General features: G+C 41.6%; 1 protein-coding gene across 2 annotated transcripts; it reads right to left on the bottom strand.

Annotated features, from left to right (window-relative positions):
- Positions 1–184: 184 nt before the first annotated feature.
- AP3M1 (adaptor related protein complex 3 subunit mu 1) lies at positions 185–20,946 on the bottom strand. Of its 2 annotated transcripts, none has more exons than XM_014250491.2 (9): positions 20,862–20,946; positions 11,902–12,177; positions 10,703–10,874; positions 8,249–8,386; positions 6,203–6,288; positions 5,709–5,842; positions 4,806–5,013; positions 3,313–3,457; positions 185–2,000 (listed from the first exon to the last, which is right to left on the bottom strand). In XM_014250491.2, the coding sequence occupies exons 2-9, from the start codon at positions 12,172–12,174 to the stop codon at positions 1,900–1,902; spliced, it is 1,257 nt and encodes a 418-aa protein (XP_014105966.1). In that variant the 5' UTR covers positions 12,175–12,177; positions 20,862–20,946; the 3' UTR covers positions 185–1,899. The 2 variants fall into 2 exon arrangements, with proteins under 2 accessions (XP_014105966.1, XP_005520574.1); XM_005520517.2 differs by lacking the exon at positions 20,862–20,946 and adding an exon at positions 20,611–20,709.
- Between the last annotated feature and the right edge of the window lie 25 nt (positions 20,947–20,971).

Below are 20,971 nucleotides of genomic sequence, written 5' to 3'. Positions count from 1 at the left end.
TGAAGCTGACACTTCTTTATGTGCTAGCTCAGGAAGGGTGTCAGCTCTGAAAGGCTGCTAATGCAGAGAGCAGCTCCAGCTGCTCAGACATCAGCCTGGGATGTTACCAGTTTCCTCTGAAGACAAGATTTCTTCTACACTTACAGTAACTGAAGGATGCCATTTGCCAAAACACAGAGTGGAAGTAGGAATGAGTGTTGAACTGATGGATGAATTGAAAAAGGCAGACTAGAAAGTCGGTAGCTTTTAATTACCAGGGTTGTGTCTACACAAATGGAAGATCTTATTAGATGCTGGTTCTTCATAATGCTGTTTTATCTACTGTAATTCTAGAAATCCAAAATGGTTGTTTATGGCCAAGTTTACCCTAATGATATTATTACCAAAGTTACAAACAGAGATTGTATGCTTATTTCTTTCCTTACTGATTTGCTCCCAGGGTTCAGATGGATTTCCCCTCTTCTTTGCAGACTGGATCACTTTTTGTGATCATGTGAAATTTTGACTACTGAGTGACTTTGGTTCCTGCTCTCCATCTGAAGCAAAGCTAGAACCTACTCATCAATTTGTAAACCAAACAGAAACAGAGGGTCTCTGGTATCCCACTCTTAATTAATACTGACCAAATGCATGGTACGGAACCTGATAGCTACTCTGGAGTATGTAGTGGTTTAGAGAGATGTTTCTGTTGGTATATAACAAGAAGTTCAGTCAGCTTTGCTCTGACTGTTGAGTCTTTGAAATATCATAAGTAAATAGTTGTCCTCCATTCAAAAATAAGAACTATGAAAGGGACATTACCTGTCATGCTCCTAACAGCCCTTTAAAACTCTAAGCAGCTGCACAGTGATCAAATTCAGTAAAGATGTAGCAAACAGTCAATGTTTAATAGTCTATCAGATGCCTCCTGCTTAAGAGCATCATGAATTGTTTACAAAAGCATGAACATTTCATAAGGTGAGACATATCTGCAGTAGAGTTCCCTTTATTTCAGAACATTAAAGCACACAATCATTAAATACACTTAACACTTCTATTGTGCTATCTAAAAAGCTACGCTCGAAGGTACACACTGCACAGATCTGGTGGCATCCAATTCTAACAAGTGGAACATCTAAATCAAAGCAAAGGCTTCACATAAAAAATAGATCTTACTCTCTGCAACTGTATTCTTAAAAAAAATGGTGGGGATGATGAGATTGAATGGAAAGAAAGTGGATTACTGAAGCAACAATCACCTCCCAGATTTAATGCAGGATGTTATTTTTATCAGCTCATCTGCAGATGGCAGAAATGAAAGCTGATTAAGGCAAATGCTTCTTAAGAAAGGCGATTTCTTGTAAACAACATAGAAATTATTTTTTTACTTCATCAGAAGCTTTTTCAGGAGTGACACTTGCAATGTCCCAGGCCCTGGGGGGACCCCTGCCCCTCTCACTGCTGCTCTCTACTTCTGAAAGGATTACATGCTGCTTTGTGGAATGCCAGCTTGCAGCTGGCTGTGGGTAGAACTGAGCTTTCTCTGCAGGCAGCTGCAGCAGCAAAGCATGCCACCAGCAGACTTCTCCAGTGGCCTGTCTGGCCTTCAGAATGTGCTTGACCTCAGGGCTTTGGTATCTGCCTGGCAGTGTAGTGTTTGCAACATTTTGTGGATTGCCCATATCAAACTATTCAACAGCACAACAATTCAGTAAAAAAAGAGTGTAAGTGTAATAGAAAAAAAGTACCTTATTTTAAAGCATATTAAGAAAAACTAAGCTATGCTTTCTTAATAAGAGCTGCTGTGCACAAATGCTTTGATCCCAAACTAATCAGTGTCTATTAATTAATTGGCACCTAACCAACATAAGTCACTAAGCAGTCAAGTTTTTTTAAGGGGAATTTCCTCTTAGCATCTTCTTATGTCCTGACTTGGAATTTTCCTGCTTTTGTAATATATTTGACGCCTTTAAAAGGCTTGTATTTTTCTCCATACATGTCTAGACGATTCACTTTCAGTCCTGAAAAAAGACAGAGACAAGTACAAAGTTAAAAGCAGAACACTAGGAATCACAGCAGTCTGATTAGAAATCCAGCTGTCTTGAAGCACATTAGGATTGGTTAGGAAGCTCATTCTCCTTTCTTTCACAAGTTCATCTGGTTTGAAGCAGCATATGAGAACATTCTTGTCACCTAATCATAGCTGTCTTGGCAGGGCAACATGTTTCTCTTCTACTCCATAAGCCAATAACCTCTTTCCAAGAGATGAACTATGGAAAACCCGAGTCTATCTTCCACAGCTCCTGTACTCCTGTACACTGTATTCTTTCCAATCATGAAGATGAAGCAAAGGACAAGTTTCAGAATTCTTTTCAGTCCAAGTCATAATTGCAAGAACCAGCAATCCCTCTACTATTCCTTGAGGAAGGCCAGTAGCTATTAATTACCTACATCTTCAGGTTGTTCTGTGCTTTCTCACAGGTCCTTTATCTTTGGTGTCCAGCCATTGGACCAGCTCTATCTTGCTAGATTTAAACTAATTCAAGAGGAAACTGCAGGATTCTCTTCTTAAACAGGAATACAGTTATTTACTCCAAAAAGTCTATGGGCCAAAAGGACTGTAGCCTGGTACCTTTCCAGAAAGGTACCACATGTACTACCACCAACTCTCATCAACTGCCTTCAGTCATCCTCCTCCACCTCCTCTCTGAATGTGAGTTCTTGAACTGTTAGAGCCTTGATCCTGCAAAGCTTGCCTGGAGAAGCATTTTACACAGGGACAACTCACTTGATTTAAGTGTTTGAAGACTGAGGCCTTGTCTGCTTTAAATTGACTCTTGCACTTACCCTATAGACTTCATTCTGCTTTCACTTGCAGATTGTTTCAAAGGTGGAAAACTAACCACCTCCAGAAGGAAAGAATAAGAAGAGCATTCTTCAAAATTAACGCATTTTTATGACCACTAGAAAGAGCTTTAGTGGTACAAGGCTAAAGCAAGTTGGGAGCAGCACACTAAATCATCATTCATCAATCTTCACTAAAGGATACGTTTGCATGTTTAACGCACCAGTCAACAAAGAAAAATTCAATTATTCTGTATACTTCTCACAGTCTTTCTTGAGCAAAACAATTGGGAATTCACAATTCCCAGCACAGAAATCTTCCAGCAAGGGTAACTGTCAGGTTTGGGTAAATCAGACTTATCATTTTGGACCAAGCTGACTTCAGATGTTCATCTCCAATTAAATGATTAACAGTTTCCCACTTCATTTCCACACCAACTCATTCTGCCAGCATCAATTTCATGTAATACCACCCCCCCCCACACTCACCTGAAATTGCAAGCTGTTGTATCTTAAACTGGATATTTAAACTTGGGTTCTCCTCTGGCTTGGGGGCTCCAGACTGCAGGTTCACTATGCCCTTCAGATTTGGTAGCTTTTGAGGGGTAATTTTGCCCACATCCCATGTTAGCACCTTGTCAGGAAGGAGAGAATAGGTAGCAGTAGCATTCTAGGAAACAACCCATGAGGTCAAGTTCATGTCCAGCTTTTAGTTTGAGGCTGGGTACAGACCTGGGTACAGCCTGGGAGCCCTGAGCATTACCTCACTGGCTGGGAAGAGGGCTCCTGCAGGTATGGGGTCTTTTTTTCACCCTGTCATTGTGGGTCTGTGCACTGAGAAAATTGTCTTACCTTTGCTAAGGATAATTGACCCTGATGTCTGTTGGGGTCAGCTGGATCCATGAAGCCAAGACAGTAACGAGCACAAAGACCACAGAAACTTAAACACAAGAATGAGGAGGGTAGGAGCAAGGTACTAGACCAAAGATGTCTAAGCCAGACTAACATTCTCAAGGCTCACATGTTTGCCATTGATTCTTACATTCATTGGAAAAATGTGGAACCAAGCAGGCCCTTTACTCACCCACAAGAAGTGATTTGTTTGCTCTTATCATAAACTCATAAATGCAGAAAAACCTCAATTCTCTATGCTTTAAAAAATTTTGCAGTTTCAATCCACCTAGTTATCCCAACTATTGATAAAAACACAGTAAAATTTATTTCTGCACAGAGAAAAGTTTAAGGTTTTTTTGTTGGTGTTTTTCTTTTAAAAAGATCAAGGTCTATTGCTTTTGAAACAACATGCTACTTGGAGAACTTTCCCTAACAATTTTAATGAATTGCTACTGAGATATTCCAAGGGCAGCAGAAAGCTCAGAGCAGGGTATTAGAGCCAGAAGAATGGTTTGGCTCAAACTGCTTTTCAGCAAAATGGCTCCTTAGTACTAAAAGGCTTCAGGAGCTTTATGAAATTCAGGTCTCAAACCCCAACTCAAGGGCAAGGAATCAGGAGCCCAAGACATGTTTTTTCAGACACTTTATTTTCCTGTGTGTCTTTAGGTAGATCTTTCAGAAGAAATTTTTTTCATCTCCTGCTCCCAGTTTTTCTGTCTACCCATTTTAAAGGCTAGTGCATTTTCTTCAGAAAAATATGTTTTTACATATTTTGCATATATTGCAAAATATATCATGGCTAAAACTATCAGCAAAATACTGCTGCATCCACTAAGGAAAGATATTAGTGGGTGAAAGAGCAGGGTGAAAAGAGAGGATGGGAAGGAAAGGGATACTGACAAAGTCAGAAATCAGAGCTGGAGTGTAAGTTTGAAAAAGCAAATTTTAAAGGTAAATTTTTAATTCATAAATGTATGCTGAACAGAGTTTTCTGCCAAGTGTGGAACATTGTTCCAGTATTCTGCAGCACGGGTGACTTGTAGTACTGCCATCTTCAATATTTAAATAAATAAAAATTAAAGACTTACTTTAGTAACTGGGTCAAATGTATAGCTGCCTTGTGTAGCAGTGAGGTTCATGTTAAGTACAGCCTTTGGCATGTGAACTGTCATGACAACTCCTTCTACTGTTTTTCCCATATTCTGTTTTGGTCCAATGGTAACATCAAATCTTCCTGAAGAAGTATTTTCCTTAAAGCTGATCATGTGCTTCACATATACAGGAATTGCCACCAAGCTGAAAAGAGAAGACAGTAGCTGAATGCATCCTGGCTATTTCTCTGCTTGAGAAATTAAAGCACTTTCTCATAAATACCTCTTGCATTTCTGGTAGGTGTTCAAGTGAGAAGTGGTTTGTTTCAGAAGTGATAAATTAAGTGATGCTTTGCTCTTCAGCATCATTGCTGAAATGATTCTATCAGCAGAGAATCACAGGAAAAAATAATTTCTTTATTTTCTTCCAAATACCTTGTCCTATTCTCTCTTCATCTGCGCTGTTCTGTTTTTTTTAAGTAATCTCACTGATTCAAATCTCAGAAGAGTCACCAGTCAGATTAGGCATTAGTTTACAAATATCTGCAGTTTGGACTTTTTTTGCTTTACCCTCTTCATGAAGCTCAGAGTCCTCCATGTACACAGAGACTTACCCATAAAACATCTAACACCAACAACAGTTACTAGAACTGAACAGCCCTGTATCTCTGTCATTTGTGATTTACTCCACTGAAAAATTATTGCTGAGTATCCGCAGGTCACTGAAAAATGGTTCTTTTCTTTTAGTGGGGACAGAGCAACAGATGAGACAAAACCTGAGCACACACATTTCAGAACAATGCAAATTCCCCCCTTAACAAGGAGGAATGTGCCGTTAACTCAGGTGGAAAGCAGCAGGTAGTGTAGCTGGAGAAGGAGCGTGTCTGAATGGAAACATACTTCTGGGAACTGACGCGGTAGGAGATCAGTCTGAAATTCCCATCGGGAGGAATAAATGAAAGGACTCTCTCAGACTCCCAGCGTTTGAACCGAATACACGGGTGGAAGCTGACATCATCCAGCAGCCGTGGGTTCTGGAAGGAGTGGCAAAATGGTGAAATCTCATCAAGTACTAGCAGGTTGAGCTAGCTACTGAACTCTGCCCAATTCCCATTTCTGAGACTCTGAGTAGCCATTATCAGAGATGTGTTACTGAGCTAGATGGATTTCTGATCTGACCCAGTACAGAAGTTCCTGTGAGGGTACTTTTATGTAGACAAAAGCAATTCCAACTACTAAATGCAACTACAATGCAGCTTCTACAATGTAATGCAAAACTTGTTACTTTTCATATGTGTAACATATGAAAGACTTATCCTAAAGCTGTTCAACTCTGATCACTAAGAAAAATAAATCCTGAGCAATTAAGATTCCCAAATACAGGCTGAATTTACCATGAAAGACAGAGAAAGATCTGGCATTCCTGAGAGCTTTATACACGAATCAATAACACCTTGGATTTCTGCAAAGACTGTGGAACCTGCAGGAAAAAACAAGACACTTGACTTAATGTTATTAAAGGCCTAACAGATGTGGTGAAGTGCAGCTAGAGGGCACAGATGACATTTGCACAACACTCAACAACATGCCAAGCACAGCTAGGAAAGGTCATTCCAGTTACCTGTGTCCTGGGCAGCTTGCTAAAGTACATGAGCCAGAGCAAACAGCCTGTCCCAAATTGGTTAATTATACTTGTGCCAGCTGTTACACAGGACTTGTACTGGATGTGCTTCAACTGATTGCCAGCAATAAGCAAATAAGAATTTCCTAACACACCAGCTCTGAATCTTTTCCTTCATCCCTGTCCCCAGTTTCCAGAAAACTAACAAGTTGTGTAGTGGTGCAGGGAAGTTGAAGCACATCAAAACCGTCAATGTTAAAATGCAGTAAGTTGGTGCTATAAAGCTCCAGCTAATCTTGGCTTTCACATGTAAAGGTTGTTTAACAGTGAAATGAAATATTCATCTTCATCTTAAATAAATCTATAGCAAAAAGCCCCAAACCTCAAAGCAAGAGTACTAAGCATTTTACCCAGGAAATTAAATATCCTCTCAGAACAGAAAGGTATAAGCAGGACTCTGGACTAATTAGCTCCACATGCAAAGGTAATTTTAGAAGATAGGTAGGAACTGGCTTATCTAGGCAAGGGGAAGGAGAAATGGTGGCTTTATACTTTGAAAAGAAGAGATCTTGTTTCAGGTTAAAGCAGTCGACCATATCCCTATGAAACAAGGTAATTTCCCTATTCAAGGGGAGCAACCTTATCTACCTTAGTCCTAGTGAAGGCTATAAAGAAGGGTTCTTGCATTGCTAGTCCCCAAGGGATCAGAGCAGAAAAGAGTAGCTATGGCTACTGTAGCAGATCCTCAGTAGGAAATTAAACACTCAGTGAACACCGAGCATTCAATTCAGTCTATTTCACTGGCCTGAAATATACAGAAGTTGACCATGGTCTTGATTGTACCTTCTCAGACTAAGCCCTCACACTACTCCTGGGAATCCTAAGGAGCTGGGACAGTAACACAGTCATCAGCATGTTCTGTAAGGGCCCTATAAGGGCCACCTTCTTTTAGATTCAAGATAGGGAGAGTAAGAGCTGCACAACAGCTATTTATGACTATCCACTTCAACGGTGGCCAAAGCATTTGCTGAAGTGCTGTAAAGAACCAAACCAACACTGGCACTGCTAGAACAGTAGCACTGAATGAATAATCAGAAGTTTGCTCCCTGCCCCATACCACCACAAAAGGGTGTCCTGCAGTTTTCACCCTTGCTAACTGCTAGCCCCAATACTGAACAAAACAGCAGGTTCCTGCCCACAGCGTTGCAGTATTCTTTTTGCATATTTTTTTTCCTATTTCTTGGCATGAAAGTTATCAGGTTCCACCTCAAAGTAAATCTCAGAATAAAAACTTCTGTATTTGAAAATGATACGTTTCATTCATAGAAAAGAAAGGAGTATTATTATGCTTCATAATATCTGGCTCCAGCTTAAATATAAGGAAAACAATACTGTCCAACTATTTTGCACCAAGTTTATTTTGTTATCAGAGGAAACCTAATGAAGGATTTTGTCTTGCTCACTTGAGGGCCTTCAAGGACTACAGTACATTGTTGGCAGGAACAACGGGAGATAATTTTCTTATCACATTTCAACTACTTTTTTTTTTCCATTTATTACCTGTTATGAGATAATCAATAGACAAACAGAAAACATACTTCTTGTGGATGTTCTCAAAGCAGCCCAGAGCATATTGCTATTTTAAGATACACTGAAGAAATGCATTTAAGCTATAATTTTAAACTGAATATTTCGACCTAAGATATAAATGCATGTATACAAAACATATGCAAAAAAATAAGGTTGGACTGTATTCTCTCTAAAACATCATTAGCTACATGTAAACACACTCAAGAAACAAATATTAAAGGCATCTTACCCGATTTGTCTATAATCGCATCAATTTCTTCGATGACATCAAAATAGGCTTCATTGTTCGTGTATTTTACTCCCGCTCTGCGCCAAGGAATGTTGGATAACTGTCCAGTGGGAAGTGTATCTCCCACATTACTACTGCCTTAAAAATGAAAAGAAACTCAAAATCAGTAAGTAATTACAAAAGAAATGTTTCAACTGCCAGAATTAAAAATCAAGTCAAGGCTTGCACCCAAGAACTGCAGGCTATAGCCTAGACCCCTACAATTCGTAAGGTGACATGAAGGCACTGGAGCTATGTGTCCAGACTTAACAGCTTTCAGACTACATCTTCCACAGCAAAATAAAATGCTCAAGTCAGCAAGAGGCTTGAGTGGGAGTAGATGTGGGGCTAGATCTTGTGGAGGATTTCATCACTAATTCAAGACATGACAGTTCCCTGTGAGGGCCTTAAGCCTGCTTCCTCCTTCTCCTAAGAGTTTTAGCTGGATGACTTCAGGGCTGATTAACAGGTAAGAGTCATTAGCAAGAAAGATGTGTAAGAAGCCTTAGGGAGGGCTCCTACAATCTTTGCTTGGAGCTGGTGCTGGGCTGAGGTTCTCACCCTCGATACCCATGAGCTACCCTGCATCAACATAACAGCCATGTCTGTTCATGACAATGTGCCAAATTGATCCAGACCCTGGCCCAGACTGGACTTTCTGGCTTGACCTGCCCCATTCTGATGGATGTTACTGGCAATCACTGAGCTGTACATGACCTGTTATCATCTGATTCTGTCCCTGACCCGTTGCCTCAATTTCTGGGCTCCCAACCAACAATGCCACTGTCCCTGCCTGCCTTGCTCCCAACCCTTGGCTCCTGGTTCTCAATACTATCCAGCATGAGAAGAAGGCTTCCTGAGCTATTTAGTTATAAAGTAAATTGATGATACTTTAAAAGGTAAAAAAAAAAATCTTATCACTTCTGAGGCTTAGGTGACTGATGCCAGAATCCCAACAAGTAGAATAGAAACAACTCTCTCTGCTAGAAGTAGGTCTTGGGACAGGGCCACAGCTCATGCTGACTTGTGCTCTTTAGCACAATGAACACAGTAGTGTGTCTTGCCACATGGAACAGCTTCACTGAGAAGCTGGTGGCAGGTATCATTTCTACAAAACCTGCTTGGGCAGGCCCTAGCCTGGCAGGAAGAAAACAGAAAATTTCATTCTTTTGAGCAAGTAGAAGTAGCTACTCAAAAAAACCCCTTCCTGAAGTCCACCCCTGTATGTGCTGTAACTCAGTGGGGAGGAGTTACAACCATTTCCTCACTCCCACTGCATCTCTGAAGAGGAGCAGTTGCTGTGTCTGTCCCTCAGCAGCCTTGCAGGGTGCAGCAGTGCTGCCAGGCCAGGTAGATAAGAGACCTCTTAGGCTGCTATTTCCACACGCTCAGCTGTTGACAGTGACAAGACGCAGGCTGCCTTGGGCAGGCGCTTTAGGCTCCTAGGGAATTTTAATAAGGCTTTAGATAAAACAAGAGGATTTGATGCTGCAACCCTTGGCTTCAGGAGTCTTAATTCTCCTTACAGAGGTCCATCTAGTCCATTAATGTAATATTTTTCATAAGTGTAAATACTAGCATCCCAATCCACATTTAAAAAACCTAACTAAAATCTAAATAACAGAAATTAAAATTGATGAGATTTATACTCAAAGACTAAACTGTATCTACTACCTTAAAGACCAGCTCCTCTGAGTATTATGTGTGTGGCCCTGCAGCCCAACTACTCCCCTTCTCTAACACAATGTACAGGCGACCATCTCGCATCTCTCTGCCCCCGTGTGACACCTCATGGCTCACCTCCCTTGCACCCGCTTGCCAGACAAGCAGATTCCACCAGCTCAGCTGACAGACATTTGGCTTCATCACTGCAAGACAGACCCATTTACAACAGCCTGAAATCAGTTGCGAAATCAAATCCATATGAATCCATGTGCTGCTCGGTGGTGGGGGCAGGGTGGATGATGAGGACAGGCTATTTGCTCCCCTTCTTGCTATCTGTTCCCACCCGTCAAGGATTTATTAGGTATCTATTATATACCTTCCTATAAGGATTTCTTACAAAATGCTTAACCTTCTCCAGTGCCCCTCAGTTATTCAAGGCTTGGGGTGAGCTCTGTACCAATCCCAGAGCACCTGTCTCCAGTATGTCCTGACTGTGTTAGGAGCTGCTTTTCCTGAGGGACTTCAGCAGCTGTGGCTGAACCAGGCAGTGCCTCCAAGGACAGCAAAGGGGCCAGGCATAAACTGCAAATAAGGAGACAGTTGTTTTTATTTAACTCCTATTGATGAGAAGTGGCAGGACAGTGTGTAACCTTACAGGTTCACACCAGTATATATTTTTTTTTAGCTACAAGGAATGATAGGGCTTTCTTTTTAAACAGTTGTCATTGCTGAAATTACATTTTTTCATACCTGTGATGGAGTTGACAACAGAGCGCAAAATTGTGGGAGGCTTAATCAGCTCCTTTAGTATGTTAGATTCTGTTGCCAGTGGAAAGCCATTGTCTAGCATTTCTTCTAGAAGTTCATACACAATTACTACATTGTCCTTAATTGCCGTCTCAGAACATTCGCCGAAGTAATCCTAAACAAATTCAGAGATTACAAAAGAGAGGATTTTTATTTCTGTTAGAATGCTTTGCAAAAGGAAGTTTGTTTGGTTTTTTCTTACAGAAACCCTCCAATATATGAAAGCATTTTAGTACCTAAACTGACTATTTCTATAGTCTGATGTCATCCTATTATTAATGTTATATTTATCATTGAACTGAAAATAAATACAAGCAGGAACAGGGAAATAATGTAATGTAATGTAGTACTATTTATGTTACCAAGGTCTTTCCATGTGTGAACATTAACACAACTTCAGTTACAAGACTCTTGTAACATAAAGATACTATCTTCTGGCAACGCTCAATCTTCACAGCATTTCCTTTATATACAGTATCTGTGAAATTGGCTGAGAAGTGACTTCTTTGCAGCCCTTTCCTCACTACAGAATGCATGCTGCCCGACTACATGCTCCTTCTTCCCATCTACATAACATGAACAGTACAAAAGCTTACAGAAAAAAACCTAGTATTTACAAAGTGGGATTTGGGTTCTGGTGCCTGTGAATGTACAAAAGAAACCTCTTTTTCCTTTGTACTCTATAAACCTGTGCTTGACTTAAAAATCACAGACAGAGAAATCACTGACAGAATAGTTTATTACCTTTCTCTTAAAGAAGTTTATACAAAAAAAAAAAAACCTATGAAGTTGTTTTAGAATCATAGAATCAAAGAATGTTAAGGGGTGATCCCAGCACCCCCCTGCCATGGGCATGACACCTCCCACTAGATCAGGTTGCTCAAAGCCCCATCCAACCTGGCCCTGACCACTGCCACAGTCAGGGCATCCATAGCCTCTCCAGGCAACCTGTTCCATTCATTATTTTACCACCCTCACAGTACAGACTTTTTTCCTAACATCTAGCTTAAATTTCCCCTCTTTCAGTTTGTACTCATTTCTCCTTGTCCAATCACTATATCTCCTGACAAAGGATCTCTCTTTGGCTTCCCCATAGGTCCCCTTCAGACACTGAATTTTACAATCATTGAATGGTGACAGACCTGGAAAGTATCTGCTACTCGGTGCAGAAATTCAATTACGAAGAGGGGTGGCACTTCTGTCTGTATTACAGACACAAAGAAGATTTTATCCCGATAGATGCTGATGAGGTAGTGGTGTGGAGTTGAGATGACAGGAGGCACATTCTCAACATCAATTGCTTTCTCCTGAGCTTCAAAGAAATAATCGCACACAGATTGGCTCACAACGCTCTTCCAGTGCTTCTCCAAGAATATATCACCAGAACAGTTTATAAGAAACAGGCTGTGGATCATTTTCTGTTGGAAACACATTAAAAGAAGTTAAAATAAACAAAAGGATACATGGACTGACATTTCTTAACCCAGATTCCCTTTCTTATGACGGTTACTCTTTATTAACATGCACTGAGATTTTAAGAAAAAGATCTACTTTGTTGCTTTTCTCAGAATTCCATTTTCTTTATTTAGAAGAACATTCCACCAAAAAAATATTTGCCACTGGATTAAGTTGCTAACGTATATCACAATGCAAGCATGAAGAAAGCACCCTTGTTTTCAGCTTTCAACCTATCTGGTATTTGTAATTTATTTCTTAAAGAAAAGCTGACTCCCATGAGCTGGCACTCACTCAAACGTGTTTGCCGATGTGAAAGAGTTACTCGTACAGAAAGTTTCCTATGGCAGTGCAGTTGGCCTGGAAGTTGCTCACATACCTTAGAATTGCTCTGTCTTAAAGATATAGCTCTTTAGCTTGTCAGCTTTCAGCTGTTGAACTAGAAAAGTGCTTTTTACTTGCTGGCAGATTAGTCTTATAATCTATGCCAAGCTGGACTTGGGTAAAGGGTTGGAATTCATTAGAAGTACACAAAACTAGCCATTTAAATCTGACTTAATGAATAAAATTGCCTCAAATGTGTTTGTCATACATGAAATATGTTTACATAAAATGTTTTTCACTTAAAAACTCACTTACGTAAAAGGGGAGTATGAACTGCAGGTAAGGAATGTAACTTTTTTCTTATCTCTTTAAAGATTTACAAATAACATGCCTCAGCCACTGATCCTTCATTTTATTCATGGGGCAAGAAGCTTATGTGCCTATTAAAAAAAATAATTCCAAGTCTATTTCTCAACTTTCAGTGCAATAGTAAGTGAACTAAGTAGCTGATAAAATGAATAGACTATTATCTCTGCATCTACAGTGGACACAAATTCTAGCAGACTTCAGTTTATCTCTTCAGCCATTACATGAGACAGATACAATGCTTTGGCTGACCTGCAGCATAATGATCCTCTTATAAAATTTCCAGTTAGAACTTGGGCTTGGAGAGCAAACCAAACTGCAACCCCAACAGCGGCTTCTCAAGGTGAAGTTAACCTGCTACCCCATGTCAAGCATAAATTTATCAGTACCTGAAGAAGCTGCCCCTGGCACTGGATTCCATCCCTTTTGCCTCTCAGGTATTGATTTGAGTAATGTCTGTGGCTCTGCAATTATCTACATTAGGGAAATGGTCCAGCCAGAAACTGACCCAGCAAAAGGAGCTGCTGGTCAGATCAGCTTCCTAATGCAAGTTATTACACTGCCAGAGTGTGCTAGAACTGACATAGGGCATGTGATGGAAATGGGCATATGATTGCAATGGAGATCCAGGATTGAAAGTTAGCTTTTGGGGAATTCAAATGTGATTGCAAAGAGACAAGACAATTACTGGGTGTCCACACCTTGAAACAGGAAGGCCACCATCAACTTTGCATGTCCAAGAGAAGCCAAACGCACCTACCAAAAACCTGTCATAGGTTTCAATAATTTTACCATGTTTGGCCAGGATCTTGTCCTAAAATGCAGATAAAATTTGCTCCTTCTCTGTTAACTCTGGCATGCTAATGTAAAGATAGCATGGAAGCATCTAGATGCAGATGGCCCAGTCCTACAGAGATTTTAATGAGTCCAAACACTGTATGAGTAAATCTCATTCCAAAATACTGGAAAATAAGCACTTAGCTCCACCCAGAGTGAGCTTGTGTTGCTGTGTGCCAGTCTAAACTACCCAGAGTACTAGCTCATCTATCAATGCACTTGTAACAATGAAAAATGATCTAGCCCTCCAGATTTTAACAAAACAAAAGTATGTCTTCCAAAGCTCATCAAAGACAGCGAAAAAGGACAGCTCAAGAAGGCTGTCAGCATGCTATTTCCCTCCACCTAAGTCAGCAGATGTGGGAAGAGAGCCAAGATCCAGCTTTCCAAATTCTAAACTCCAGCTGCTCCTTCACATGCATGACAGCAATGTGCTCATCTTCACTGAGGCCATGCCAGGTCTCAGATACCTCCTGCCAAGAGCATGCTGTCTTTGGTAGCCGACAAAAAAAGACCAATAGTTAAAAGGTGGACAAAAATATTAATCTAAGCCAATATGGAATGTAAAGGAAGTTCTTCTAGAAACTGTGATTGCAAATTTGCTTAAAAGTGGGAAAGGAAACAAAGGTACAAAGTGTTATTTCATGTTTCTACTATCTCTCTCCTGAACCAAGTTAATCTCGAATTTAGTTTGTTAAGAAAACCAGACAATTTTAATACTGTGAGCACAGCATTTTTATAAAGGAGCCTTGACACAACTGCTTTAATCCAGTTCAAGTAAACATGTTCTGAATTTAGCCAGCATTGAACATTAAAGCCTTCCAAAATCTCCTGGACAGTCACACAACAGTGGCAAGTATAATCAACCACTGAATGTCAGTATTGTTCGACACCATGGCTGCCCACACATATAAAGGTGCTCGGCTATAAAGCTTAGAATAGATCTCCATACATTTTTAAATCGATACAATAGCATATCTGTTAACAAATATCAGACCCATTTCCTATTAAATGCACACAAAGCTGCATCTGAGAATCCAGTACAAGCAGCACTGGTAGGGCTCCACTTCCAGAGGAGCTGATCCACAGCCCGCTCTGGAGGAGCTATGTTGGACAGCAGGCAGCTTCCAGTGATACTCTGACAAAGATTATCAGACGTGTAACAGTGTTTGTAAGCCACAGCAGTTGTTCTTCTGTTAACATTCATTCAGATTCTATTCATCTACAGATCAGAAATGGCTGCATTTGTCACAATATGCTTTTAACAAGTGCAGCTGTGCAGCAGACCACACAATCACAGCAAGCTCCTGGTGCACCAAATGACTGTAATAGCAGGGCCCTTTCTTTTGCCCTAAGTTCCACTAAGGATATTAAACCATGGCTTGATATGCAATCAAGGGAGGGTGTGGATAGCTGGAAACAGAGGAAGCACTTGGCCACTGCCCTTCTTTACTCATCTGCCCCAAGCTGCCTAGGTGCCAGCTGTGTCCATAGGCGTGTTTGTGTGGCCTCGTAGTGAACTGGAGTAGCAAACCAATCCAGGGGACTGCACTTGGCAGATGACAGCTTTGTAGTACCTATGGAAACTGAGCAGTAAAATCCCACCTGGCTGCCTACCCTATCTTCTAAGTAGGAAGATAGGGATTATGGAATTTCCCATGATACACATTCTGCTTCAGGCATAAGACTTCCCTTCAAATCCTCTCACATACTCCTTTCTTCCTTCACAAGTTTTAGTAGTATGCTAATATGCTGCTAATTTGAAGCTCTCTGGAAAACTGAAGCTCTCTCCTTGCAGCCTAAGTGCAGAGCAGGCAGCCCCAGAGGCACAAACCCTACCCTGTCAGTCAAGGGGCAGCTCACTTAGTATGCTTCCCACTGCTGACTAGAGTAAAGATGCTCTTATAGAAGTGGGGACATCAATCTATTATACACAAAACTAAGTAATTTGATTTATCCCATACACTGTCAAGCAATTGGCACCAGCTGATTAAAGATGAATTTCATGTTGAATATCTTAGAACTGGTGACACTACAAAAATATCAATATAGGATATATAAACTATTATTTAACAAAAATTACTTACATTGTTCTAAATACTGAAGATATATTCCTGTTACTCTGTTTTTGAGTTCCAGATTTCATTTCAGACATGTAGAGATCCCTGAATTAATTTCTCAGTACCTGACTTTCTTGTCTCATCAGAACATAAGATGTGAAAAGCAAAAAAGATTGACAAATGCTGAACATAAGAAATCAATCCAATAACATTAAAATTCCTCACACCAGTACGCCAACAGCTAAGTGTGTTAAGAGCTGCAGCACTTTGAAGGTAAAGGTCTTGAAACAAAGTTCCTAAGCTTTAACAAACAGTAGGAAAAGTACATCACCAGAATTCAGGAATCACAAGATTCCTCTCCATGAAGTACCAGCAGAGACCACTTTGAGATGTCAGCACAAAACCATTCTATGTAAGGTACTGAAGGTGTTTCTAGGACTATTCTAAAGGATGTGCCTTCCATTTCTTGGCTTTCAGGCTTACCTAAGAGCAGACTGAAGGTGTACGTGGGTCATTATTTGCATCTAGGCCAAAGCAAACTGTTCAAGCTTATTTTCAGTAGACTGACAGCCTTTCCTGTTACTGCCTGACTGCAAGGCACCTTACAGGCTCTGCAGCAACAAGCAGCCTTGCAGTTTTGCAGCTTCTTTGCAAGGACTTCCCATCCTTCCTCTGACATGCAAAATTCCACATTATTCTTCTCAGCCATTTCCATCCTATCAGACACTGAAGTCCATACAGAAGAAAAACATATTTTAACTAAGACGCCTTCAATGAGCTGTTACCATGTCTCTAACTTTTCTTTTGACTAAATCTGGATTTGCAATGTTACTGATTTTCAAATTCTTGGCACAGAAACATCTGGACTAAAGTCACAGCAGGCTCACAAGACAAAAGTGGAGCTCACTGGCAAGAGAGGCTGTGAACACGGGAAAAAAGACTGATTGCACATTCTTGTCCTTAGCTACAATTAAGTACTCTGAAATGTAATTAATACAGAAATACTGTCAACAGCTGCTTTTCTGTAACAGTGAGCTGAGTTCCATTCAAAGCTCTGAAACCATGAAGTGAGGACTTTATCACTGACCTCTGCAATGCCCTTTACAGCTAGTACTAATTACTGAAAATAGCCCCAAATAGGATCATCACTAGGAAAGTATTCCATAGCTTCAATGTACCCTGAATTTGGCATAGCTGCTCTGAGGGGTTGGAAGGATTAGTGGGGGGAGACTGTCTGAGTCTCTGCTGTGTAATTGTACAAATTGTAGAAATGAACTTCTAGTGAATGGAAAGTAATAAAATGCTTAATCTGAAGAAATAAGCGAAAATAGGCAGTTCTATTTCTATTGTAAAGCTAGTTGCCACAATCAGCTAGTCAGTACTTTAGCTTTTTCCTATAAATTCAAAATGTGCTACAAATGTATTCCTGACCTCCCCAACCCTGTTCACTAGCTTTCAGACAAGAAAACCTAATTAAGAGAAGTCCCATTAAACACCTGAACAACACTTTCAAGACAGCCAACATGGCAGCTCTTCAATACTGTATAATTGCCAGGACCAATCTGACACATTATTAGTAGCTGTGATTCAAGTTGATAAATCTGTAAGTCTCAAAGTATAATAAAACATGAATGTTCTGTAATTTCACAGTTTTTTTAAATGCTCCTATTATTGTTTGTGTGTCTTAATGATGCTGCTCAAGTGTCATGACTCTTTTTATATATAAGATGCCCACAGCTTAGGTATCTGCACATCAAAGTAAAACCATTTTTGCAACCTTTTTTAAGAACTGCTTGTTGTCTCCCTCAGTTAGTCAAGGAAAATTTCATATCTACTCAACACCATTAAGTGCTTATGTCTGTGCAACTACTCAGACATATTTTATCAGCAAGATCATCCCTATAAAAGACTAAATGCTTTGCTTCCCAAATGTTCAGCATATATTTATTTATCTTTGCTCTCATTTAAAACACCCTTAGTAACTTTCTGAAGTTGTTTTTAAAAGGAAGTAGTCCTTTGAGAATATGAAGTTGTCTTAAATCAGTGTTTGGTATCCATAACAAAATTTGCAACTTCCTCTGTGCTTTTACTAGTAGCAATTACAGCCTGCATGAGAATTTGTGCAGCATCTCATCTACTGTTTGATGAGCTTTCCAATAATACACTTGCATGGTGCCTCTGTTGAATTTAGTTCCAGTATAAATCTCCTAACTGCTGGCAAGAGAGTTCATCTTTTGTCAACAGAACAATATTAGATTCTGAATAAGCAAACAATATTAGATCTTGAATAACTGCAGTTCCTTTTGGGACCTGCAAGAATAGAAAGCTTTCCTTTAAAAGCTGGAAAATCAAGAGTTTGTCAAGAAAAAACCTACACAAAAGTAATTAAAAATTCATTGCTAATACTACATTACATGGAAATGGGACATTTCAAACACAACTTACATCTGAATCAGTAGCTTTAGGACTACTAAGGGACGACTTAAGAAATTCACTCTCTGAAAGCAGTACTGAATAGACAGATAGGGCCAAATGGACACAGATAAAGTGAGTATCACATCACATATTTACTGCCCATAGAATTTTCAGGAAAACACTGATAATTGGGTTCATATTCCAGCCAAACCATGAGAAACGCTGAATGGACAAGGCAGCAGGATTCAATCATAGGATATTAAAGCCCCAACTCAGTAACTCTTTGAGAAGATGTTTTCCACCACACTCTCCCAATTCAGTTCTCCGGTAAGTCTGAAAGGCTGGAGCAACAGTGCTACCAGCTTTACACTACTCTCTTCCACAGGCTCTCTTTGAAGAGGTACTCAAGGTTCCAGAAAGGACAAGCAACGGTGCCAGAGAGCCATGCACTACTGAAACATTCCATCAACGTGCATGTCAGCCCTTCCTAATGTGTGTGCACTCTGGTCCAACCAGTCCATAGGGAGAGGGCACAAAGAAGGCACATAAATACTTGTACCTTCCTTCTCCTTCAAGAGGACAGAGCAAAGCAGCACTAATTCTTTTAACCTGTATGAATGAGTCTCATGAACACTCTTATTCTAAGAAGCTTCTGTTTAAAGACTGCCTTTCATACATTACATTAAATAAGCATAAACAAGACTTAACCTATCTTCTCTTATTATTTTAAGTTATATGTGAAGCTGTAAGTTGGGGAAAAATTAAAGGGATATAAGAGGAAGGAACTTAACATTTTAAACAAATTTTAATTTGGTTTCTTGCCATTGTTCAAGCCACGAAGTACAGCTACCATTTGTCTCCTACTGTCCAGATTTCTCTACCTCAAGGACTACAATTTCTCTTTTCTGAATCCCCATGACAAGGTTTTTATTAAAGATTCTTCATGTAAGGGGATCTTTATGTGAGAGAATAACTAGGACTTAGCTGGTGCATAGCTGTCTTGTACAACAGAAAATTTAATTTCTGAATAAAACCAGGAAAATCAAACGTGAGAGGGCATGGAGTATTCTTCAAGTCTGATTTCCCATTTGCAAAGAATTTTCAGATCTGTGCACAGAGGCAGTATAAAATCTATTTGTCCCTTCCCACCCCCCACCCCCCCCCCAAGTCTGCTTATGTTTTTGAGTTAGCTCACAACATTGGAGCAACCCAAAACAGTTTTTACAGAGAAATATCATTATTTCCTCTTATTTTTTTTCTTTAATACATAAATAAGAAGTTATGCATGATTTAAACCTGCTGGCAACTGCCACAGCAGAATCATTCTCATGGTTGGCCTAGTCAGTTCCTTTGTAAAACATTGTTTCCATCATTTTACCTCTTGCAAGACTAATTGAACTTGGTTTTGCTTTTCTTCAAAATACCTTTTCCTCTCCCATACTGCAGTCTGCCTGCTATAAACACAAATTTTCATCATTCAAGTATGATTTTTTGCCTGGTTGGTTATAGCAAAGCTATATTGAATAGTGACGTTATTCCTCCAGTTTGATTAACACTTAATGGATATGAACCATTCATCATACTGAAAAGATAGTAAGTGCATCACTAATTCAAAGCAGATTTGAACTGAAACAAAAGAAAAGAAGCGACAACCTCTACTCGGTTACCGCTGGGTACTGAGCAGGGCAGGAGCGATGTGCAGTGCATATTGGTGGATGATAACGGGTTTATTCCCAGCACATATTATGCAGATCCGCACTCACAGGGCCCCTAGCAAGTACAGCACGAGCAGAAACACCATGGCTGCAGCAATGCTGTTAAAGATCGACTCAGGTGAGCCGGCGCCGCTCCCCACCCGCCCTGCCCCTCCCGGCCTGGCCTTGCTGCGGGCTCTGCCGCCAGCGGCAGCTCCCACATCGCCCCTCCGGCAGGCCCTGTGCTGTCTGCCCTGACGCGCACAGTAAATGCCCTCCCGGTGCACAATCCCCCTCATCCCTGCGCCTCATCTTGGAGCGTGTGCGGTGCAGATCCGCCGCTACGGGGCTCTGACCCGACCCTGCTCACTGTCCGCCGGGCGGTTCCGCATCTCCGCCAGAGCCAAGAACAACGGAACGGGAGGGGAAGGCGGGGGTTTATTCAATCACGGCAATGATTTTGTAATTAAATGGGCACCGAACAACGGAAACGGAGGCGGGTAAAACGGAAAGTCTCGGATTTGCCGGGCAGCCTCCCGGTATCGCCGCTGGCGGGGATGTAGCCCCTGCCCGACTCTGACCAACCAGCACGGCCGGGACCGAGCACGGGCGGCTCCCGCCTGGCAAGGATCCCGTCCTCCCGAGCAAGGGCAGCACCGCCCCACTCCCTCACGGCCCGGGCCCCCCGCGCCTCACGTACCTCCCCCGGCCCGGCCCGGCCCGTCCCGCTCCCGGGGCAGCGGCCAAGATGGCGGCGAGGCCCGGCGGGGGGGCGGGGCCGCCCCCCGGCGGAGGCGCGGGCGGCCGGGACGCTGCCTGCGCCGAGCGGCCGGGCACGGCCCCCTCCCTCCCGTCGTCCCCGCTGCCACGGCCGCCCCGCACCGCCGCTCGGCACCGCTCGGCCTCGGCGGCCGGCAGGAGCCGGGAGCGGCGCCCGGGCGCTAAACCCACCCGGGCCGGCGCCGCGGCAACGCGCGGCTGGGCAGGGACGGCGGGCGGCGCGGGCCCCGCTCCCCGCCCCGTCAGGCGCCCGGCGCGGCCGTACGTTCGTCCCGGCGCCC

This window comes from Pseudopodoces humilis, chromosome 9 (assembly GCF_049639895.1).
Source record: "Pseudopodoces humilis isolate 2021_Gansu_Grassland_sample_001 chromosome 9, ASM4963989v1, whole genome shotgun sequence".
Lineage (NCBI taxonomy): Eukaryota > Metazoa > Chordata > Aves > Passeriformes > Paridae > Pseudopodoces > Pseudopodoces humilis.
The sequence above is the reverse complement of the archived record's forward strand: the minus strand, read 5'-3'. Positions and strand labels throughout refer to the sequence as shown.